At 39.4% G+C, this 26,127-nt stretch overlaps 1 protein-coding gene across 3 annotated transcripts in view; it reads right to left on the bottom strand.

The window, feature by feature from the left end:
* The window catches only part of gfra1a (gdnf family receptor alpha 1a), a 90,664-nt gene that overhangs the window by 23,266 nt on the left and 41,271 nt on the right, over positions 1 to 26,127 (bottom strand). For all 3 annotated transcript variants that reach the window (XM_079362635.1, XM_079362634.1, XM_079362636.1), the window contains 2 exons: positions 3,972 to 4,150; positions 2,326 to 2,498 (listed from right to left, as the gene is read on the bottom strand). In XM_079362635.1, coding sequence (XP_079218761.1) covers positions 2,326 to 2,498; positions 3,972 to 4,150 — 352 coding nt within the window. The remainder of the gene's footprint in view (positions 1 to 2,325; positions 2,499 to 3,971; positions 4,151 to 26,127) is intronic.

The raw sequence follows: 26,127 nt of genomic DNA, 5'->3' as shown, positions 1-26,127 counted from the left end.
CCATAATTAATGATGGGAAACATAAAAAAAACAAACTAAATATAAAACAGGTGTAGATTAAAACTGAAAGGCAAAAAAGTATCTCGTGAAAATAATAAAGACTTAGAATTACATTAATGACGCCCAAGAAACAAAAAAAAAAAAATAATCAAGGACTTGTCTTTGACATTCAAGTGTCCTCCTCAGGAATACAACATATTCTGATTTACACCATTATAATCCCATTAAGCTTTTCCAATAGAAACTCATTGTGTAATTTTTTTAAGGGTTTAGTGAAAGAGGTAAAGCTTTTTGTTCCTCGTCAATCCTTCACAAAGACAATTTCCTGAAATAATTAAAATCCTGACTTACAGGCATATTTATGATTCTTTTGGAATACTATATAAAAAAGCAAAAAAAATAAAAAATCCATTCAAGGGTTTATTAACTGGTGACGTTTGGAGCGTGTACTGTATTTTTGAGTCGACATCTTAAATACACATGGACATACGTGTGACCACACACAGTTCAAATTCACCTTTTTCTAATTAGATACCAAACACTAGAACTATACATTATTTAAGCAGCATACCATCATGTCATTTTTAGAATAGTGTGAAATTGTTCATTACAAAGGTTGCTTCATAGCATCACAAGTGGTTAAAATTAAACTCTTAAACTCACAAAACAGTTTTAAAGGCTCACATTTCAGTTTATTTAACTGATTGACAGTTAAAGGCAAATATGAGGGAAAACTCACATGTATGCGCTCACAACGGGTCTATCTATCTAGTACACCAATCTGGTGCTAAGCCGAGAAGATCTGTCTGAAATCAGAGGTGTCAAACAGAAGCCTCTATGCTACAACTGACATATGGGGAGAGAGCTGGTGGAAATGCATGGCTTTAATCTATCTATGATGGCCGACGAATGGACCAGGAGGAAGTGGAGCTGCAAGTTAGAGCTGTTTTTGAGCCCTGAGCGTATGTCTGACAGATAAAGAGTGCCACAGAGAGACAAGAGCCAGAGATGGAAGGACAGAGACTTGTAGTATGAATGTACTGCTGTCTTGCTGTTAAGTAGAGACAAAGTGCGAGAAGAGAGGGAGGGAGACCTGAGGCCACAGTCCAAATGGAGCTCATTTATGATGCCTAATGCTTTCATTTAATCCCAGAGAACCACAGGACTGCTACCTGTGGGCTCCAGAGACTGCACAACACACATACACAAACTCCTGTTTTTGTTTCTGTTGTTTATTTAACGACATGAAATACAGAATGGGTATGTGTGTCAAATAGGGCATCCAGGCTATGTGAGAAAAGTAGAGACAACAACACATAATGTTGAGTCTTAGGGGTTTAGGGGTTGTAACAGGTTTAAGTAACGCCACAATGTAAGTCTCCATTTACCTTCAATGTCAAAGGACCTCTTAAGAGATTAAAGGAGTTCATGTGTTTCAGAACAAGACAACTGTGCACCTTCACACAGTTTTTATTCAGTAAACGTGACAGACGTGCATGTGAAATGGCACAGGCTTCAAAATGGGAAATAGACTGGAGCTTGTACTATATAGCTTCTCTCTAGTCTTCTGACTAGCTCTTTTACACCGCATGTCACACCGACCCACTGATGGCTGAAGCTGCTCTTTAACAGGAGCAACTTAGGGTTAAGTATCTTGCCAAAACACATTGTACATGTGGTTGCAGGAGCTGAGAATCGAACCTCAAACGTTACAGTTGAGAGATGACCAACTCTAGAGCCACAGCCACCTCTTTAAACATGAATAATATTATGAAAGTAGACGTGATTCTTCTCCTCACAGCAATAAAGTTAGAATAAGCAAAGCGCTAGATGAAAACGCTACAAAGTATTATGAGATTATTGGGTTCTTGAAGATGATGGGTTGCTTTGTGGTGAAAAATTAATCCACTTTAATTTCTTCAAAACAATTACTTTGCTCGAGACTTTTTTTCCCACCTACTTTAGATTCAAACATCATTAAAAAAACAAAACAAACAAACCATTCTGGACACAAAGATAGAGAGGGTTGAACAATCCTGGAAAAGAAAATTTTTTTTAGCAGTCTTAACTGGATGCATGGTTGCACATGAGTACTGGGACACCTGCCAGTGGTGTATGCTGAGTAAATGATGTTATGTAACATTTGACTACTATTGTTTTGTCATGTCAGCACTGAAACTCTGAGAGTTTTTTAAATAAATTACTTGTGTTAAGGTGTCAATAGTACACATCTGACAGGGGACCTAGTTTGCGTCTGCCCCCTCCTTCTGGTTCCCATAACACCAAGTCCTTTCCTTTCTTTCTTCTGGATGGTCAGTCTCCTACCTGCAGATGTAATTGGTCTTGCAGGAGGCCTGCAGTTCGAGACAGTTGGGCTTCTGTTTTTCTTCGTAGGAGCAGACAGGGACAATGGTCTGACGCCTGCGTTCAGAACACGCTGTCTGGTCGCTTAGCGGGCATGAGCAGTACAGCATGCCGTAGCTGTGCTTGGGAGGAACCTGTAGAGCACAAGATTACAACTTTATGTTGCATTTGTGTAGAGTTCTGAAGTTCTATTGTTTAATTCTTCATTTCTTTATTAATCATGCTAACTAGGCATGTGTGCATTCAGTCGAATATGACATCACCCTCACACGTGTGACCACATAACACATGATGATGCATAAACAATGCGTAGCAGCATGGGCATGTTAGTCTGCAGGGAGGACCTGAAGGCTGCTCATGCCAATGATAGCGACACATGGCAAACCAAATAACACTGTTTACCAGCAGACCATTTTAAATACCCTTCTCAGAGTTGGTTAGGCTGAATTTAAATTTGTAGAAGTTTTACATTAAAACATATACATTGATTAAAAATGTACTGAACCTATGTTATATTTCTTTTTGGTTGAGATCTTACATTAACTCTATTATTTCCAACAGTTATCAAAGCCAGATAAATCCCTAATCCTGTGTCTTTCTTTTGTGGTGGCCATATTATGTCAAAGAACACAGTACAAGGAAGTATGAAATAATACTGAAAGCTCCTGTACTGTATGTGCTGGTATGTTAAAATCGTCATGCTACATTAACTCATGGGTAAACATAATTCTTCTCTTCCTAGGGTTGGATTAGTAGAGAAAATCACTCCCATGATTCCCCGCCAACCACGATATCATCTCGATATGTCATTATTATGAATTGCCTACCGTGCTTTTAACCAACTGGGAAATTAGTTGCCTTAGAACATCCCTACTAACTGCCTTTTCATCTTGATTAAGAGAATTATGACATTGTTGGAATTTGAATGATTTAAAACTTTGTAGTTTATCATCAATGACGTAGTTAAGAAACATGTCCAAGGAAAAGGAAACATATTGCTTTATATTAACAATAGAAGACATGAGAGGAGGTCATATAACAAGATATATATTCTCTGTTGCCTATGATATGAAAAACTATGAATGACACAAACACCAAATTGTCAGAGAAAAGTCAAAGCTGAAGGCTGTTTGCTCAGAGAGTTCTGTGGTGGAGAAATAAAAACAAAAGCTACACATCATAACATGATGTATTCTATGTGCATTTCTATTCATTGATGTTGATCATTTGAGGCGATCTTAGTTGAGTTATTCCACAGAGTCATGATGGGAGCTAGGCTGTAATTACAATTTTTCACATCATTTTTTACAACGTGCCGCACACAGCCAAAGCATCTTTTGTGTTTGATGACTGAATCAATCTCAAAGCTTGTTGCTGGAAAGCAAATCCCAGACAAAAGAACCACATTATTATTTATTGTTATTTTGACAACCTCTCTAACTGTATGCACTTCAAAATCATTCCTCATTTTAAAGCAGAGCCTTTTGGTGGACAGTCAGCTTCTTTTTTTAAATCATATATCAAAATCAAAAATGTAGAAACACCTCCATAACGTTTGCTTTTTAATGATTTTTATCTTTTTGAAGCTTGTGTCTGAAATGCCTTGCCTTGTCGAAGAATTGCCGCAGGGCCTTGTGGCACTTTCTCTTGTTGCAGACTTCAGCCGTTGAGACGCGGCTGGTGCAGGGGCTGATGTATGCCGAGCGGTACTTCTTGCACGTGTCGTTCAGGTTGCAGGCTTTGGCTGCGTTCAGACAGTTGTTCTCTCTGGCCACTGCAGGTTCACCTAAAGACAGACGAGAGAAAATACAGGAAAGGGGGGGGGAAGAGAAGTGACAGCAAAGGTTAAACAATGTGCTTGTGGTGCTAATTTACACCCCAGTTAGTGTTTCATGTTAATCAAAAATCAAAAGTGTCAGTAAAGTAAAGTAGCCTAAAAATGAATATAAAAAAAATGAGTATCTCAGCAATGCCAGAACATGCAGATTCTGTCACAAAAACAGTAAACACAGATACAGTACATTATAAAGCATCATGCAAAATGCAAAAATTCCTCAAGAAATGGCGATTTTCCAATAACACAGACATTTAATGTGGACTCTGTGACATCATTAAAAAATATCAGGAAGAATGGTGAAGTTTTTCTGAATGTTTTCCTGTGGGCTAACTTTCCACCAAATGTCCCAGAAATCTGTTCATATCCAGAGAAACTGCGACGTTTGATGAGAAAACATCTGACTTAATTATCTTAGTGGCCTGATGTGCAGTGTCCTGGGGCAACTATTTGTAGGACAAATACCAGATGAGCAGAATAAATATAAAAGGAAAATCAAGTTATATTGAATCATTTGAACACATGGCCTTTCAGGAGTCTCAAAAATCAGCTATGAAAAAAGAAGCATCACCTGCTTTAGTTGATACGATGTGTTTGTGGCAGGTATTATCTAACACATACCCCTACATATACACGTTAAACACAAAATAGCCAAATGTTTGCGAATTCTGTGTCTAATAAAAGGCCCCGTGGGTATTAGAGGAAAGTTAAAATTGATTTGCATTTTGTAAATAAACTGAAGAAATCTTAAGGAAATATGTGGCTGCTGGAGCTCTGTCCGTTTCCTTCTAAATAGTTGATCTGAGGCTATTGAGACCCCCTTTCTGGGACACTAATTGAGTTGTCTGCATTTCTTTGGGGTGAACCCTAGTAAAACACTTGTTTACACAAAAAGAGTAATATACTATGATTGATCTTTTCTCTTGAATAGTGATATTTTTAACAGCCTCAAAAGTCAGTGCAGAAGCTCTATGACTCTAATAGACCCTCAGCAACAGATTTGTCTTTGTGTTTGTGTGTGTGCGTGTGTGTGTGTGTTTGTTTGTTGGCTGATATCAGTGTTTGTCCTCATGTCTATCATTCAACTGTTCAAGTGTCTGTGTGGGTTGATGCTCAGAAGACCAGACACATTTTGCAGCCTGGCCTGAGTTCCTTTACTCATCACATTCTCCAGTGCAGTGCCTTTCTCGTCTGTCAGCCTGCACTAATTACCAGTGTTGTCCTCGATCCACGATCAATTAACATTTTTATACACTTCTCACCCTCCTCGCATTTTTTTTAATGTGAAAATGGAGAAAAACAGCTTCTTTCTTCCCTCTTTTACCAGTGCCAATTAAATAAAAAAGGGGGGAAGTCCGGCGTGTCAAACTTACAGAAGTGGTGCAAGGCAGGCAGCAGACGAGAACACGAGCAATGTAAGCAAATCAACAAAGTGAGCGGTTGATAGAGCGTGGGTTGTGTTGTGATGGCAAATGGTGTTAATAAGATTCAACACATCAAGGGGAGAAAGGAGAGGGGGGAGATTAAAAAGGGACACAGAAACATGAAGGGACTTTAAACTGAAGGCCTGCTGTATTAATTGGTGACAGTGAGAATGCAGTTTATTTGGATGAAATAGAGACAATACTCAGTAAAGTTAAGATTTTAGTCAGCTAGTTAATTAGTCAGTGAGTTTGAACAAATTCACTATTTACCCCTTAGAACCCTGGGATATTGCATTGTAAAAATTAAAGGTAAATTCTGCAGTCAATCTTCTTCTGTTTAATGATACTTGTCATTGTTATTGGATGGTTCAAACAAAGGCTGACTCCGACGAGGCAAGTGCTTTTATTCAATGAAGAAAAAAAAAAACTGGGATTTTTTAAACAGAATAAAATCTCTCTATGTTATACTTTTCATGTAGTAACACTTATTTTAATTATCTGTTTTCCCTTGCAGATGGTAGTTTTCTTTTGTTCCCTTCTCCAAAACTTTTATTTTTCTCCATCACTTCAAAACTCTCTCAGACACCTCCACAACCTCGTCCCTTCAGTGTCCATATTCTCCCTCTCTGTTTCGTTTCTCTGGATCAGTGTGCACACATAAACCTAATACTTGTATTTTTCACTTTCTTACAGCTGGCCACAGATAGACTGTCATCTGCTACCCCTGCAGTCATCTTCTGACAGCTGTGCAAAGTCGGGTTTTCTTTTCTTTCAGTTTTTCAGTATCTTTCCCCCTTGTTTAAAAGGACTTGATCTTTGCGCCTTAACGTTTCTACACACAAGAACTCTTTTGATTAAGTATGTCAGACTCACCTTATACCTGTTATCATATATAGAAGGATCCAGATGTTTGCCATAGGTCCTATTACAAGGATCACTTCTCTTCTTTCATTGAATAAAAGCCCATAAGATCACTGTTTCGAGAGCTTTTTAGCGGAGTGCAGAAAAGACACATTAAGACGTAAGCACTAATGATGGCGGCAGCATTAATCCAAGAGGAAGGAAAAAGAAAAGGAGGAGAAACTTCAAGCTACAAAGCCAGAGTTTGAGCTTGTGTCGTAAGATTAGTTTGAATGCATAGTTTTGAAGACCCTTTGAGGTCCAGGGCAGTCTGTATTTTAACCATTACGCCTGACTATTTAAAGCCTTTTAATATTCTTTTAAACCATAACCCTGCCTGGGTGCCTGTGTGCCTTTTTATCCTCAGTGAGCATCTTTCTTTTCCATCTTCAGCAGCCCCTTACATATCCCTGGACTTGATGTATGTGAAGCTGACGGAGCACTTGGCCTCTGAATTCTGTTTATATCAAATGCAGTGCCGACTGAAGTCTTTAGTGCCTTTTCATGAAACATAAAGTCGCTCAGATTTTTTCCCCCACCTACATTTTATGAGTATCTGTAAGGTGAGAAATAGGTTTCCCAGTAACCAAATCAGTTTTTTGTTTTTTGTAACAGCTGCAGAATCGTGTGTGGTTATCCGGTGACAAAATTAGGCAGATTAAAGATGTGTCAAGTCAAGTTATGATCCAAACTCCCAAGAAAAAAGGAGCATGCCTGATGGGTGCTATGGTTACAACTTCAAAAAAATTCATTAGTAGAACATATACAGTCAATTTTGATATTATTTGAATATAACTTTTTATTTTGAAGTGCTCAACAGGACACTACTCAGCGCAATCATTTACAATTCTCTAGGCAGACACTTGTGTGACACACATAAGACACAACAAAAGAAAGGATCTAAAGAGTTGGGAACAATTAACTTCAAGTCAGAATGGACACACGTCCTGCACTCGATTTCATCAATGCTGCTATCAATATCATTATTTGTGTTAGTGTTTGTGGAAGAGCTGGGTCTTTAGCTTTTTTCCTAAAGGTGCAAAGCGACTAGAGAGCAGAAGAGTCAAGCTACAGACTTAGGGCCCTGTTGTAAAGGTTGGACCGGTTGCCTTTCATTGGTAGAGCGTTATGGGCCAGAAGGGCAGTGCAGACCTGCTATCATGACTTGTTAGCTAAATCTTGCTTGACAATTACAAGTGTCCTTTTCTTCAGCTGTTAAGATTGGGACTATTTCATTGTCGTTATACATTGGCTGAAATCTGTCCTACTAATGTTATGAACCCAAAACAAACCATTTTGGCCTTTTCCACTCTGCAAAAACAGTTGGTCAAAGGATTGCTAAATTAACAACATCATGATCCGTATTTATAAAATATCTTAATTCGAGCAAGGTCGGGGTCTTCCCCAAGAAGAAAAAAAACACATCCAAACACCTTCAAAATAGTATGTAAATAACATGAAGAACATCTTAACACAAAGGATTTCATTGAGTGTGATGCACAGCCCCTAATCAACCTTACACAACGCACCTTTCAAAATGTCTTCAAAATAACCATGTAATCATGCTTACTTCCAGGCATTATGTAAGAAAACAAACAGCCAGAGCACCCCAATGTTACAGTTTCAACCTTGAGGACATATAAGTATCTTCAGCCGTCAGTATGGCAGTAGCAGTATGGGTTGTGCAAGTGTGTAACCTTGTTTAATCTTTCAGGTTTGGGCTTATGATTATTGATTCGTTTGACACTTTTAATGATATATGTTGACTGTTTTATATTGCTTAAAATAATACATACCAAAGGGTCTGTGTACGCACACACACATTCATACAGTAATGGTATATACCCTACAGCGCCCCTAGTGTCAGCGATACATCTTCTGAACTCCCTTTGCACCCCTGCCAGATGGCATTGTCTCTCAAACACACAAAAACACACACATATCGAAGCACATACTGCATGCTCTAACAGCGCCCACACAGGGTTGGGGCCGGGGCCATCTGGAGACCTGGTAGGGGGAACGAGGCCCCCCCAGTGGCTCATGTTTCCGATTCAGCCTCAAATTGATTATCATGTCGCCTGTTTCCTCCAGTCCCGCTGCACCCCTTCAACCCCACAACCCCCACCTAATTTCAATTATCATGAGACACCACAGGGTCGAATCCTGACCTCAAGCACCTCTGTACCCCCCCAACAGAACTCCTGTAGTCCCTCTCTTCATCTTCTCTCTTTTTTTTTTTTTCCTGTCCTCTGGAGTTTTTCTTCATTCTAACACAGTCCCTCATTTTTGTCTTCCTCTCTGCTCCTCTTTCATTTCTTTCTCCATGTGGCTCTGAATGTATTCCACTCATTACCTCTCTTCCTCTTTCTCAATCATCATTATCCATGTCTTTGCTTTTCTCTTGTGACTTCTTTCTCTCTTACGGCGTCCTGAGTCTTTCCTCCCCTCTGCCATCTGTCCTTTATTTTTGTCTTTGGAGCAAAGTGGAATCACTTAATGGCCTTTGGTGGCTTTTGGTTTTCTGTTCAAGAGTCCCATCTACACTTAAATGCCATAAGCGTTAACAGCCAAGGTTTTAACATTTGAGTTTCACTTTCCATAGGAATAAAATCATTTTTCTGCTCTCAATTATTGAGAGTACATCTGACCTTATTAAGCGTGGGCCAATCCCAGGTTGATCTAATGTGGTCTGGTCTTAGTGCTGTTAAGGTATGTTTGTACATAACCAATATGGCTCCTGCTGATATGCAATGATCTCTCCTAAATTAAATAACATAAACAATGGTCTGTTGTTTATGTGATGTACAAATGGTAAGAGATGGATGTTTAAATATTCTGGACACAATATTGTTGTATTTGATGGATTAGAAGCTTTGCAGCCAACTCTATGAACAACTCATTTTGCTGACCTAATAATGGTTGGTCCTAATAAGTGTTCACATTCCTTTTGATAAGCACCAGTTCATTAAGAACCAAGAGGTTACTATTGGAGACCATTGGCCTACTGCTGTCATTATCCAAAAGCTCCAAACTTGGCATTCATATATCATTGAGGTGATGGTGTGGAGGGGAGAAAATATAACAATATGTAACTGTCTTTTATAGCTACCTTAAATATTGTCCCAACAGACTGTCATCATCTTTTTTTAACCCAGCCTGGCAGAATACATTTCTGTACTTCAGCCAGCCAGCCGAGGGTCAGTGAGGGGAAACTGGGAGCGCTTGACAGGTGTTTTTGTTTCCACTACTCAAAGTACTGCAGCAGTGGAAACAGTCGGCGGCTGGATGATGTGCCACTGGGTGTCTGACTATAATTCACTGCCTCTTTGTTTGCTAAGTACAATAGAAGTGCAGGGATTTGTCCTTCTGGCGTGGCTGCAGGGGATTACACAACAAACGCGCTGACACAGAGGGGTAACAAGACTTCATATACAATAAAAGGAAACCGTTTGTAGCTTAAGATTTATATTTATATTTAGCTCTTAAACTGCAGCTACCATGTCATCTGCACAGAAACATGGTAAATAGTGCATACGTGGAGTTATTTAACTCCTAATTTTTTCGACAAGAAGTTAGAAGATAACTTTCTTTACGGCATTCATGTTTTCACGGTTTCAGGTTTTAGATGTTTGAACTTTGAAGAAATCAACTTGAATTCCGGGTATTTAGGATGGAATTTAATAGTGGAAGAACATTATATGGTATGAAGTGTTAATACTTTACTTAGTATTTGTTTCTAACTAGTCTATCTTTTGTATGAATCAAATTCAGCAAGTGAGGAAAATTTAGGTTATCTTACAGATAAAGAGTCATATCATATTATTATTTGGCTTTGAAATCAGAGGTTCAGCAGTTTGGTGTCATTTCCATGGTAAGTCAATATTTACTGAACATGCAGGTGTAGGTCTCCATTAGACCTGGCGCATTGTCTTATTTAAAAAAAGTTCGTGCACATCACCATGAATGCAAAATGCCAAAAAAACCCAACACTTTGTGATAGCAGGAAATGGAATGAAGTCATATCTACACTGAATGAAGTACAGCCAGAAGGTTTGGGGGAAGAGTTTGTGTTCACAGAGTCTAAAAACATGACGCTGAAATATCATCGTTGAAAGAATTGCGCTAATACTGATGTGGAAATGAGGACGATTTTACATCAGCTATATACACTATTACTTAATATATCTTAATAGTTCATTGCATAAATTAGTTCCCCACCTTCCTCCCACTAACAGGAGTTGTAGCACAGTCAGATCAGATACGAAAAAATAAACAAGGGCTAAGGTTTCCACTCTCTGGGAATATGTTCCCCCTTCCTCTCTCTGTTGATTATCAGAAGTGAGTTACCGGTACATTCAACACTTTAACGGGCCCCACACTTAAAAGTGCAAGACAAGCAGAAAGGGAGTGAGTGGAGGGTTCCAAGAGGCAGAATGAAGAGAGCGACTCAAGGTTTACTCATCTTTCTGTGCCCCTACCTTTGTTTTTCTTTTTCTTTCTTAACGCTCCACTTTTCTTTCAACACTTTCTGATTTTCCTTCAGCTTTCTTTCTTTTTTTTCTCTCCCTCTCTCCGTGTGGTTAATAATCTCCTTCTCCCTTCCAATGCTGTCCCAGTGCAATAAAGCCACATGGCACTCGGTACAGCAAATACCATAACTCACAGTTCCTAGTAATTGATCCCTGCAGTGCAACAGTCGTTCTCTCTTCCTCTCTCTTTTCCACACTTTCGTCCATATCTCCCCCTCTTCCATCACCGCTTGCCATCTCCACCTGCGCTTTCCCTCCAATTCTATAGAATTTATTGAGCTTTATTGGCACACTGTCCAATAAAATTCTGCCAAAGACAATTACTCCTGTCTTTTCCATTAGCTGCTTTTTTTCATTCTTCTGACATCTCATGCTATACAAGTGTTATACTTCTCTCTCCATCAACAAATATCCATCAACTCATTCCATCTAACCAGTTTCACAAACATTTCAAGCCAGGTCTCAAAAAACACTGCTCAACCGCATACAAATCATGCTCTTGGTACGTCATCAGCTCTTCCAATTTCATACATGAAAGTTATTACCTGGCCTGAAAATTCACATTTGGTCCAAATTGCTCTTCCCCAAACCTGGGATTCAGACTGCTGAAGCTGATGGAGAAGTACAAATATAACCCCTTGGCAAATCGTGTGTGTTGGCAAAAAAAAAAAAAAAAAAAAAAAAAAAAAAAATCCTTCCTCCCAGCTTTCTGTTTGGTTTCTGTCCTTCCCCAAACATATTCCTTTTTGAACCCCTCTGGTGTAGCTTGTAATATCAACAAGCTATTAGCTATGTGCCTATCATAGTTGAGTGGCGAACTTTAGCACCTCCGTGGCTAAAAGTTCCCCTGATGTAATCCGAAGGCAAGGATTAAAATTAACGGGGCTGTGTCCAATTCCTTTTCCTTGGAACGAGGAACAAGATAGGAACAAAATACAGAGTTTTCCGCTTAACTTGTCCAAGTGTTAACTTTGCTCAAAATAACCACATTACTGAGACATACTGTGTATGTATTTCAAAAAAAGCATGGCAAGGCACATTTAAATTAGCTTCTTAGCAAACATGCTAAATGATCATGAGCCTTAATATGCTACCATGCAACAATATAATACACTTATCTTGATGGTGTACTCATACTGTTATTGTCTCCAGTGTTGATGGTGGATACTTCTAAGTATTTAAAGGCTCACCTTGGTCTTGTTGTGGAAATGTATGTTCCACAATGCATGAAAAATAAAGAGTACAAAAACTTTTTCAAGATTCTATTTCATGAAAGCTGGTAGATGTCCAAGTTGATTACAAAGCAGAGAAATGTTTTGCATGATAGGAATTGGTTACTGACGAAACATGAAAAAGTGGTAATCTGTTGAAAATCACACACTATGCAGGTATGTTTCAAGTGTTTGAAACACTACATTGTAGTAACTGAACTAACTAAGGTAAGACAAAGCAGCAAATGTTTGGCTATAGGCTTATCTAGTAGCTAACTAGCAAGCAGGGACGCAAGCTAATGAGCTGATTGGAAAGTAGTTTTCAGGAAATCATTGCAAGACTCTTTTTTTTATTTATTTTTTTTACTTGCCAAGTGCATTTTAGACTGTGAGTAAACAGTTGATTTGCTAATTAAGTATTGAGCATGCTAGTTGGTTTGACTCTTGGGATTCTAAGCAAACCAAATAACTGTATTAAAGCTCTCCTGTCGTGAAAGAGAAGCAAAAATGGACAGGAAAGAGTCAAACAGAGAGTTGTGACATGACACAAAGGCTGTAAAGACAGAAGTTCATATTGCAGCTTAGAACATTCAGCAGACCAAAATGGAGACAGAGAGAAAGAGGGAAATAAAACTTAAGACAGAAAAAGGAGAGAAGAGTGGGTGGAAGAGAGGAAAGAGAATCGCCTTGCCTCTCCACATTGATGAATCTCCAGCGTGGCCTGTTTCATTACCCATCTGCCAGAGTGAAGATCAGCCGGTAAGAGCAGGCCCTTTGGGGCTGCAGCAAAAATATATGGCTCTTTAATAATCTCCACAAACACATTCCAGTACTGTACCATACAGTGCAGTACAGTACTCCACCCCCACAATGCTCCCCGGCGTTCAAGGACCAGAGCCCTTGCACTATCCATACTCCTACATTGGCACATCTTACTTTAAGTAAGAAGCCATGAGTCAGCTGCAGCAAACATGAGAATTCTAGAATCATTGAATATTTTGGACATAGTTATTCTATTTGTTGCATTTTAAACATGTAAAGCATTGTTCCTTTTTTTACTCTGATCAGTCTTGTTTTATGTTGTTTATGTAATTGCTAAAACAAAACATATTCCTTCTGTTTGCATCAGTCAAATCTATCACCAAAGAATAAAAAGGCAATACCTATATCTGTAAATATTCTGACACCAGTTTTGATTTCAAATCTCTTTCAACTTATGGGTCAGGACATTTTAAATCAAGCAGGTAAATCTTTTTGAAACTAAAAACATCACGATAGTATTTATCAGCAAACTAGGTATAATTTGTGTTGGGTCTCTGTTAATCTTTTAATAACAACATAATGTATGCCTATTAATTGTCAATTGATGTGAGAATTGCAGAATAAGTTCCATTTCCCTTTAAGACATGTAAAATCATCATGGATGTCTTGTGAGAATGCGAGTATTTTATTGACCCTAAGCCCTGCTTTTAATTTTGTGCAGAGCCAACTTCTAGTTATGCTTCAGTAATAACCCCCACTGAAGACCATTTTCTAAAGGCAACTATACTGTTAAATTAATGAACGTCTGTTACTGTTTAATTAATGTCAGTTTAACATTTTTTTAAAGTTTCCTTTAGCCAAAATAAGTGTACATGACATCATCACTGTGAGCAGAACTTTTGGATGGAGCCAGTGAATACACTTCAGAGCACATACCATTCCCTGTGACCCTTGAAAGCTAAAACGTTTTAGGTTCTTAATGTGCAATAAGAGTCTTCATTAAAGGACGTAAATCTTTTGGTTGAGTATTCATATCCAAATTTACTCTCAAACGTTAATTGGTGTTACCAATTTCATGACTGCTATGACTGTATGCTGGAAGCTTTACAACTTTTTCAAGAACCAAACCCATTCTTGATGTCAGATTTTATGGTTCTTATAGCCTTCAGTTACTCAACAACGAATGCAACAAATCTCCCCATCTAACCCCCCTCCCTTCCACCGTCAGATTTGGACAATACCCTAAGTGCCTATTTTCTTCTGTGTAATATATCTAATCATTCTGTCTACACCATCTACTACCAGGGGTCTCCCTTCTAAAATCATCTGTCCTAGCTCCCTAGCCTCCAATATCTTCAAGCCCTTCTGCCTTCACTGTCCCCCATCTGAGGCCTCTCTCTGAACATCAAAAAGTCCACAGAGGAGATGGATGTGGACAACTAACAACTGGATAGCTTATTTACTCTGGAGTACTCTGTACTCACAGTACATGTTGCAGCAAAAGCACATGGCACATCATTTTATTCAGTATCTTACCTCAGAATCTGTCAGATTGATTTACAATAGTGGCAGCAATGTGCCAATGAATTTGCTACACAGCTGGGAGCACAGAGAAGCTGAGGGGGGAGCTATTGTTGGTCCATAATTAGTCCTGCTGGTGCCCTTTCAGGTGCTTGAGTGAGGGCGGAGATGAGAAAGAGACAGTGAGAGGAAGACTAAAAGGGGTTGTCGTTGTATATAAACAGATTTATTTTTATCAGAAGAAGATTTCTGTTTATCCTATCCAAGAAGCTCATCAATTAAGGCAACATTCCTCATCAATTTCAGACCATGTACTCCAAGTTTCAGAGCAACATCTAAGTCTTGCTTCCATCACCTATCTTTCTTTTCCCCTTGTCTACTAAAAACAGAGTGAAATCTGTGCTGCTTTTCCTTTATGACAGGAGGAGGTGATGGCTGCTGAAAGCAATCTGGCGGCCCAGGACTTTCTGATCAATACTGAAGGACAGTAGCACAGTCAGCTAACTGCACTCTGGCAGCAAAGTGAGTAGAGAGAGAGAGAGAGAGAGAGAGAGAGAGAGAGAGAGAGAGAGAGAGAGAGAGAGAGAGAGAGAGAGAGAGAGGAGAGAGAGAGAGAGAGAGAGAGTTTGTCACTGTCTGGACGAGAGGATCACCAGGATTACTAGCAGGAGAGTTTGACAACTTAAGACAGAGTCTTTTAAATCTTTCAAACTGGCAATGAGAGATAGGTAATTATTAATGGATATGTCTCAATGTATCCAGACACAAATATGAGTCAGACACTAAAGATACATTCAAAGATAAATGCTTTACTACTGCAAGATGGAAAACCAAAGGACTCTGGTTCTAGTCTTCAAATTACCCCTGCTCAAATGTCATGACACATCTCGAAGAGTTTCCCAGGTCCATTCTAAAAACCTATTCTTCAAAGATTAGTTAATCATATTTAAAAGAGGTATCAAGCATTTTTAATAAACAATGTTCTATCCACTGTGATAATCTTCTTGAAAAAAACACAATAAAAAACACATTTTGTAATATAGGCATGTTGTCCATAGTGTTTGGCAAACGTGATTGTTGCAGCAGAGTCAACAAGACGATAAAAGTGGGGACACATATGCATTTGGAATGATTGTTGGGTTGTCTTTTAGTTGTAAAACAGCTTCTTTTGTTTGGTAAGACTGTTGTGTAGAGGCTTTGTTTCATATTGTTTCATATTTCAATTTGTACTCCAGAATCCAGTACCAAACTAACTAGCGAACAAGAACGACTACTTGGCGGAATCTGAAAAGAAAAACTGCTGGATAGGGTCGAAAATTTGTTTTTTGGAAACTCTGTCTTAACAATCAGCAAAATATTGGTCGGGGTTGGGGAATGATGACCACTAAGCTGACACATTGGAACTGACCTTGCATGATTGTGCATCACTTAAAATGACCGAAAACACTCCTAATGTTTGGCTTCATGTTTACATAGTATAAAAATGGTAGCATGATGGTTGGTGTACGGCTATGAAAAAGCTGAGTTACTTGATGATGGTATTTAAACATGAATGTTAAAGAGAGTGAACTTATGCCATGAAGAAAAATAGTGAAATCTCATCCGATAGATGAAACCGATTACAGAGATTTGAAAGTAGCTTTTCTAAAAAGAGTGACTGACCCGAGAGTACTTTGGGGAAACACAGCTTTTAGCCAGCCATGCTTCTTAAGTGTTTGGCACTTGGATAAGAGAGATGCACATATCCTCAATCTGAATATTAGAGTAGTGCTGATATGTCGTTGTGTGTCTTTTCTAACTAGTCTTGTGTTGTTTTCTTGTCTAAGGAGCCATTTACATGTGAATACACTTGCAAAGTTTTGTAGACACATTCCCCCTATAATTGGTTATTTGGATAGCTGATGTCCGACAGCGTTTTCTCCTCTCAAAGCTTTTTAAAAAAATGCAGGAAGGTTTTGATGGATGATGCTCATTTTCTAAGGCGTGTCTAAGACACTTTGGGTGCATACAACCCAATTTTTTGGGGGCTATATGTTTTTAATTTAACATCCAGCCGCGTCAAAGTCTGGCTGCAAGATGGATGAGGCCTCCTCTACCTCTGCTGGCAGGTTGAAAGCTGAAAACGCGGTGGGAGGGGATGAGATTTGTATGGGAGGAGCTGCAGGGAGAGCAAGATAGAGAGTGTAAGAAAGAGGCCATATAAGGAATGAAAAAGAAAGAGAAGTGAGTGCTGACACCATCCAGACTGCTCAAAAAAGCAGATGAGGCGAGAGGAGAGGAAAGGAGGAACAAAGAAAGAGAGAGAAAGGCAAAATGGGATAGCGAGAGAGAGAGAGAGAGAGAGGGAAAGAAGTCAAACACAGAGACAAAGCTAAAAATGGTGTTTGGGGAGCAAAAGCATAAATGGAGACGAGAGAACAAGGTGATTGTAAAGGAGGAAACAAAGCAAGCTGTCGAGCAGTGAGAGAAAGAGCAGCTATCCTTTTTTCACAGTGAATCGCAGATATAACAGAGGCAAAGGCCACCATCAAATTCATTTTAAGTTTGAGAAATGTACATTTATTTAGTTGTTAACAAGCAGGTGATGCTTTCCCATTTAAGTCAACAACAACAACTTTCAAACACGTTGGTAACAAGTTATAAAAGTCTTCCCCCAGGCTTGGCATTACATGACATTACAACAAATAGTGACGGTATAGGATGCATGATGAATGCTAACAGTGGGGCTTCAAGGCCAAGGAGAGGGGACCAGGTTTTAGTTTTAGCATCAACCAAAATAGCAACCAGCCATTTGCAGCATCCTTGTGTATTCATCTATTTGATTAGTGAAGTCCAAAATTGAATCCATGGGAATAAATGTCATAGTTGGTTTAATTCAGCCAAAGTCAAAATAATACCATTCCAACTTTTCTGAAATGTATAAGTGTGCAGCTCTCCTGTGTTGAAAAGGATTGTAACATTATCTTGTTGTCCAGTTCGTCCCCTGCCATGTGTGAGCAGTGACCTGAGCCTGTGATGTTAGTAAAGCAATCTGGTGGTTGGGGGGTGTCCGGATGATGAGGTCATGATTAAATGAGATTAGTTAATGATTACTTAATGACTTGACAGGCGACCCCAGGCTCATTTACTGACCGATGACTTCCCCTTCATGCTTATTATTTGGAAACATGAGAACAATGGGTCAGTGTGTCCTCTTATTACATTCACTGCAGATGCCGTCTCTGAAACGAGTTGCATGGGGAAAAAAAGGAAAACATAAAGAGGAGAGAAGGATGCTAACATATGAGTTGTTTTCATTTGGTCATGCTTTAATCATAAAGTTCAACTCAAGAGCATCTTTCATCCTTTATGATTTTAGTTTGTTTCAGAGTTCTTGGATTTTTAAAGATGATGCCAAGCCCTGCGATCGACTTTATCCTCTTTTGTTTTGTCGCCGTCTTTTTTTCACTGTTTGCGTCAATGTTTCACATTCTTTGCTTTCTGTGCATTTCTGGGTTTCACGCCGCCCGTGCTTTGTTCAACTACTCAAGCCTGTACCTTTCAATACAATCAAGCCAAACAGAAAGCTCTCAGAGGAAATAAACTGTGGCCTCCAGCATCTGGGCTGTCCATTTGGCTTCACTGCTGCAGCTAACACATGATGCCTTCACTTATTTTATACATTGAGGAAGCCACGCTGAGTAAATCAGGATCTGTTATTTTTTCCCATCCATCACAACAAAGTTAGAGTGAAATTGACAGACAGACAGGAGGCAAAAGGTTCTGCAAAGATGTCTTAAGTGTCTCTGACCGTGCCAGTGGTTCTTTGGCCACTTCTAAATTGCAGCAGGATGTCTAGACATGTAAGTAGATGATTTAAGACCCATTTTTCGAAACACTGATTTAAACTTTCAAGTTGGTTGACTCATCACTTACTGTGAGTTTCCTGTGGCTTTGATTTTTGAACTGTAAAAGTGAACTCTGTAGGACAGGTTTTATATTTTGTGATTGTATAAGGCTGCTTTTATGTAACACTGTTTTACAAAGCAAAGAGAAAATCTGGTGTTCTGTTTTTTTGTTTAGAATTATTTTTTGTGATCCAAAACATACACCCAAGACTTTATAAAGGCTCGAGTCAGACACATCCGAACATCTGCAGAGTTTTCCAGATTCACTGTTGACAAGACTGCAAATTATTCTCTCGATTATGAAGTATGAACCTAAGGGAAAATGTCTACTCAGAAGCATCTATGTTGGCCACAGCTACCCACATTTAAGCAGTGGCAAAGTTTATCGCATCTGCTGTTGAGAAAAAAACAAAAACAAACAAACAATCCTCCTGTCTCTCTATGTGAAATCCAACAGCGTCTCCGGATGCTTTCGGATGCTCTGCTCGGATCAACTCCCACGGTTCTGGCCACACCTCCGTCTTGGATAATTTACTGTGAAACTAGGAAGTTCATTCAGCATAGGTCATAGGTCTGTAGCTTCAGCGATCGAAAATATGTGGGCCGACAGTCGCGATCATTTTTGCATCATCGGAGACTCCTTTTCAGAAAAGTATTACTGAGCTTTCACATCTCATGGGAAAATGAAGGCAGGACGCACAACCAACAAAAAATACTGCCAGGTTTCTAATGATACAAAGCTTAATGCAAATGGGTGAAGTATCCCTTAAGTCAACTCGCTATGATTTGGACTATAAGGCTCAGTCATGACTCATTCTTGTCATTTGTTATGTAAGCTTGATGTTACTGCTACAGTGCACAATAACAGAAGTTTATTCATCCTCTTTGCTAAATCCAGTGTTTATTATCTGAATACACTCTGCGTGTTGTCTTCTTCTGGGAATAGTTAAACGTTTGTGTGTTTCTAGAAGGAATTAAATTTGCAGTGTACTTTTTTTTCCCTCTAATCCATCTGTGCATGTTTGCAGCCAAACCTGACTGTATTTATGACTGTGCGTGTTTGTTGACTTGTATTTGTTTTCAGTCAACATGAGTGTGCAGGTTTGAGTGAGCATGTGAGTGTGTGTGTGTGTGTGTGTGTGTGTGCCTGATGCCTGCCTGTGGTTTATGGATATTCATTTCAGAACCATTACAGCAGAGGTTACACGGGACGGGAGGGATGTTTTATCTACTAATGCATAAAACAAAAGAACACACGAACACAAGCATGCGCGCACACACACACACACACACACCCACACACACACAGACACACACACATCCATATCTCTTGACATCCCAGGAATGAAAGAATCTATCATCCTGCGTGGCGGATCGACCCCTCGTCTGCAGCGGCTGTGAAGTGAGATGATGAGAAACAAATCACACAAACACATTCCTATCTGCTACTTCCTGGACAATTGAATCAGAGGAAGTCCAGAAACGTGCAGCCCTGCAGGTAGCCATTAGTAAAGACGACTCCCTTGTAATTGAGCTTCATTAAAACCCTTGCGTGTCAACAGCAAACAAATCGCATTCCTAAGTTTACACCAGGCAAACTTAAATTACGTTCATCTGCCATTCCCCTATGCAGGATCAATCCCATATTCCTGGCCTGATCAATAGCATTGATCGTCGTAGCTGATTGCATCATGTGTCAGTTACTGCTAGCGGATGTCTCGCCTGAGGCGCTTTCAGCTGAAATAATCAGTGTTTTCATTTGCCACTTACTCCATTAAGATGAAATAGACGAAATATATGCGTCAAACCTTCAGCTCTCATGGCAGTCATTGGAATACTGGACAGCATGTTACAACAGTTATGGGAACATCAATATATGGGATATATCGCCTTAAACTAAAGAGCAACTTAACTCAGTGTGTAAGTTGAAATTGGCATTTTAATATTTTTTCAGAAGTGTGCCTTTTTCGCCTTTAAAGGAAGAATGTGCGACTTATTGATCCAGTAGATGTCGCCCTTGAGCACCAACAAACTGCTGTTTGGCACACCTCGGCATGAAGCACACGCAGCAGACTAAATTGTTCTTGGCTCGAGAGGCTTGTGGCCTGCATTGTGGTGTTCGCAGGCTAGTGTTAGCCCACTTTGGTTAACTCAAGGCTTCATATTGCACATACATTGATGCAGAATGACCATAATCTAAAGACACTTATGTGACATCCAAATAAGCAGTGAGTAGACTGTGTTATTCTTCTTTTCTCTTGTCTTTGACTGAAACTGTTCTATACGCAAGGTGGCCCCTTGTAAACATGACGTAAACACGGCTCAGACAACAGTACAGCGGGCGGGAATCCTCTTCTCACCCATTGTAGACAGTCATGACTGTCGAACATTCTGCCTTTAAACAACTTCTTCAAAAGCACAGAAAAAAACTGGGTCAGGTGGTAAACAATGTAGACTTGTGTTTCTTAAATGCTATTAAAACATCCCTGTCAGTGTTCAACCATGACACAGATGCAGAAAAGAAAAACTCCAAAAATATGTCTGTTCGTTAAAGCCCCAAACAAACACACAAACAAACACATTCATTACGGCTATACAGAGACACAGTTTCTTGAAAAGTAGGTCTTACAAACTGAAAATAATTTGCGGCTCATTCTTGCTGAGCTGCTAGTGTTATTATTGTTTTTTTTTTTTAAAGCTTGGGGGAGGGTTTGTTTTGAGTACAAGAGATGAGAGAAAGAAGCCCATAAGCCAGCGAGGGCCTGTGGTCATGTTAAGGCGATAAACACAGGACATTTGCTCCAGGCTGGATGAGCCTCAGGGGCTACATGAACTAATCTGCTCTAATAGACAGCACACATTCACTCATTTAACCCACAGTGTTCACAGTGTCGGTCACTTCGTCATTGTTTCAGCTGCGAAAAGAGGGAACAGCAACAAAAGAGCAAAAAGAAAGGAAACTAGGCAACACGGAGTGCTAGAGATACACGAGTGCTCTTTATAAGCTTTCAGTCACATTAAAACTCTTCTCAGTAACTTTACACATAAGACACATTTTGATGGTTTATATTTGAAGAAGCACATGGGAAGCAAATATTTTCAGACAATGAGAAGGAACTTAGGCTCAGTGAACTTCCCTTCTGGCTCACATACAGTAGGACCAACAAAGACTGCTTCCTTTGCACCTGCTCCTCTTGCCGTACAGTACCTCTCTGTCCATGGATGAACCACGTGGCTGTTGTGAACGTGATTAAAAAAAAGTATTTGAAACCACAGAAACCGTTCACTGAGGAAGAGAGAAGCAGAGGGAGATGGGTAAAAGTCTGCCAGTGATCATTTCTTGAGGACTAAGGGGAGAGCTAAGATGAACAGAGTGAAATGTTTCTGTAAATGAATATAATCACGAGTTTGATTAAAAACCTAATGACGGCTAAAGATTCCTAATAATGACTGTTTGACTCTTAAATGAGAACATTTTACGTACACAGAGTATTATTTTAAAATATAATTGAGTGGCTTTTTTTAAGTTTTACTTTGAATTATTTGAAGACACTTCCACTTTAAATGTTGTCACACAAAATAAAGTGGAAAACAGGTATTTTATTTTTTTTTTAAGTTTCATTTACAGGCTTTTTGAGCCTTTAATGTGGAGAGGAAGGTGGATAGGGTCGGGGGGGAACGCGAACCCGGGCCGCCCGCTCAAGGGCTTTGCCTCAGTACATGGGGACGCACGCAGTGCAACTGTGCTACCTTCGCCCTCGATGGTGAATATTTTTTAAGATTGTTTGTAATAAACATACTACATTCAATGTTTTACAGTTCAATAAACATGATAAACAATTTCCATTAAATCATTAATACAAATATATATATATATATATATTTTAAAGTGTTTTAAAGAAAGAAAATCAGTATTGACAGGTCAGACCAAGTAAGCATCTGTAGTTTAATATAGTAATCAAATAGCAGAAGAGAAAAGTCAGTGTGTGATGGAATGGCTCATAACTCCCTCAAATACAACGTATGACAGGAGATTGTAAATGTGCTATAAGGTTGGTAACAACAGCCTTTGGTCTGACAGTTTGAATCTAAAAAAGGGCTTCCACGGAACAGGCAGCTGCTGACACTGAGGCATTAGTTTCATCCTTGTACTGGAGACAGAGACAGAGAGTGACAGTGTGACAGAGACATAGAGAGAGACAGGGATAGTTAGACAGTGACTGATTGGAACAGGGACTGATGTGTTTGAGAGAAAGCTTTCTTTCGGGCTTTTTTGGAAGACCAAAGTAAGATCGTGAGCAGCTGTAGCAGCTACTAGAATCGTGTGTTTTTTAACAAGACTCTCCAAGGTGTTAAACAAAGCTTGCCAGGGCTCTTTTTTTTTGTTCTATCATGCAGGTGCACAAAACCGTTGGAAATAGTTCCTTTGCTGCACCTCATATGTGTAGGCAAAGTGCATTGCGCCTGTGGTGATTGAACACATTTCCTCTGGAAGGAAACATAATGTCTGTGCTGCACTGCATGCATCACACGGTGAGCCGAGAGCCCGCCGATAAACCTGCAACAGCCTGATTACCTGCCCGCTGGATTCACTCACTCAACAAATCCCGCTGAGGCCGAGGCCACGTTGCAGATTTGTATTCATCAACGCACACTTTACCCAGAGTCAATCTCAGAGGTGTGCGCTAATCAGGACATTCACAACAGCACTGGAGACTATTAAGTAGGACTCAACACAGTCGAGTCCACTCCATTTCGTAAAGTATGCCTGGAGAGGCACGGATGGAGCCGTCACCTCTGCCTGGCTGTTAATTCACTCCTTTTCACTCTGTTGCTCCCTGTCTTAGCGATAAGTCTCTTTTTCTGTTTGTCTTCCCGTCCCTCTCGCAAGCTAACTGCTACTCAGCGGGAGGCCAGTTTTGTCTCCCGAGAACTTTACCTTTGTGTCTTTGCATTTCTTTTAGCTGATGCTCTCTGTTTCCCTCTGCCCGTTTGTCTCTATGTTGATGAGAGGAACCGTATCGAGTGCTGTGGCTATATTAATCAGGGACACATGGAGCCGTTCCAGAGGCTCTAGGCCCATTACTGAAACGATTAATAATTGATCAAACTCAGAGACACATAAGAGCGTACACACATAGACACAAGCAAGTACAGCCGCAGATAAACTGCGTTTGCCAAACTTTGTCAGCACTGCGGTACATCTCAGTCATTGACGGAAAGTATAGCTGAAAGTCTTGCAGCCAATTTAAAGGGCTTCTCAAACCACAAACGTTCACATAAAACTTGGTAATGTTTCACATTTTAACAATTAGTCAAAGAATGTGGTGTAAATTTTTCCTCAACAGAAACAGCACCGACAGGAGGCTGAAGCTAGCCTGCGCTAAAAGCAAACCTTGGTTGTGAAGTGTTTTTTGGAAATGAAATTATGGTAGCCATCTGGCTTTGGAAGCTTTACCCCAGATTATGAAGTAATTAGAAATGCTGTTCTCATTCAGTGTTTGCACCTATACCTCCAAAAAAATTTAAAAATCTGTAACTTGTATGTTACATATAAAATCCTAAGCTAATATGGAGCACTGGACTGAGCAACAACGAGTGGCAGATGGCTTTTTTGGGGACAAGGTAGGAAGTATGGAAGATTCTGCCGGAGGTGAAGGTCTGAGCAAAGGATGGATCAAACTTTAAAAACTTTTAAAGGACGTACAGTGCATATAGTTTTTCATGACTATAAGCACTGTATGTCCTGTTGTCTTCTATGTCTGTTCCCCACGTGCAGCCGTAAAATGTATGGTATTGTGTTGTGGAAAAGAATTCCCCCCCAGGGACAATAAAGCAAAGTCTAAAGTCTAAGTCTAAACCAGGACACGGTTGAATGTTAAAAGTGGATAATATAAATAATATAAATGTCCCTAAAGCTGAATCTATCAACAGACTGGATAATATTAACGCAGCATATCACGGCCGTGGTTCTAATCTAACAGACACTGAGACTCTGTGCAGGCTGAAAGATTTAATGTTCAGTTTGGAGCCATTATATACAGCACAACAGGTGACATAAATTCCTTCCCACTTTGGATATTTCTATACATGGTCTGAAGAATCACATCACCTTTACTCTTTCAATGTCAAACCTCCATTTGAAGAACAATTCCTCATTCTACTGTCAACTGAGGCCATACATTATGCTTTTGGAATACTTCTAATGACATTCTTCTCTTCAAATATGGTCATATCTTCTCAGAATAGAACATAGTCTGCAAACAGCAAAGTCACCTCTACAAAGTGTAACCAAACTGAACGTATTCACAGAAATGTGTACTATCAATGGACAAAGTCAACCAAAGTAGTAATATGTTTATAAATCAATATTGTTTCACGTTTCCACGGTTACCTCGCTCTTCTAAATCAACATTATGACCAATGTAACGTATTTAACTGAAAGGCTAATATTCTTCTGCAGTCCCTCCCTTTGACATCATATAATTAAATATAGCCAATGTTTAATTAAAAATACAGATATTTACAGTATGGTCCTGGTATGGGTTATGACAACAACTAACATCTAACATGGGCCATAATACAGCTGACCTTGTGATTGACTGTGGTATTAAATAACATTGATGTGATGCTCTGAAGGAAAAGAAACCCTGGCCCAATGTTGTTTTCCGGAGTAGGATTGTGCAGTCCCAACTAGCTGCACCTCTAGTAGTCCAAGTTATCGTAGTGTTTTTAAGTTCATAAAGACAGACAGAGGAGGTGGAGCTAAACCTTAAAGAATCCTAACCACGCTGACATCGATGTTTGTTTTTACATGTGGACTGTTTCCCTCATGGCCTGTTCTTACAGAATCATCCTCACATTATTTTTTAAGAAACTGTAATGTTTCTTTAAAGTTTTATGTTGATTGAAGGTTGCTACTGTAAACCTCATTAAATCCATCTGGAAAGGAATAACAAATACCAAATGAGAAAAAAAAAAAACATAACAAAACTTATTTCTCTGACTTTCAACTCAAACAGATGTATAAACACCCACCTCTGTGATACAACACCCTTACTTTTCACAGAATTATTACATTTCTGTCTGCTCTGTAAAGCAGTTTTCATGGATTAACTGTTTTACTTTCTCCAACACATCTCATGCTACATAACTTGATTTGCATTTTTGAGATGTTATGCTAATTTCCAAAAACCTCCAGGAGACCAAGCTGCTCGAACACAATGAGGGAAGGATAGAAAGACTAACTGTTCCAGATGGTATAGAGATAAAAAAAAAAAACAATCTTTGAGGGCATCATGAATGTGATGAACCCTCAAATCTGACTCCTCATGACATGAAATCCCCTAATCTGACAAAGAGTTAAAGAACGACAAATTTGCGATTATGAATTGTTATATCTATCTTTACAATATGAGTTTACAAAAAACAAGAGTTTAACCAGGGCTGTCCAATGAAGTTCCCATCAACCTGCCTTTTTTTCAGTCAATTAATTGCACATTGATTTTCAAGCATTCTACACCATTTAATGCACAAAGGTTTCCTTATCTTAAAAAAACAGTGTCTCTTCAACACTCTTTGGGCTGGGCGTCAAAACCTGCAAGCTGAGCTGACACTATCTTCAGCTTAGCTTGTTTGTCTGATAACCTAAGATCCTCCAGATTCTCAATGTCTAAAATCCTTCAATCAATTAAA

Source organism: Symphodus melops (genome assembly GCF_947650265.1).
Source record: "Symphodus melops genome assembly, chromosome: 15".
Lineage (NCBI taxonomy): Eukaryota > Metazoa > Chordata > Actinopteri > Labriformes > Labridae > Symphodus > Symphodus melops.
The sequence above is the reverse complement of the archived record's forward strand: the minus strand, read 5'-3'. Positions and strand labels throughout refer to the sequence as shown.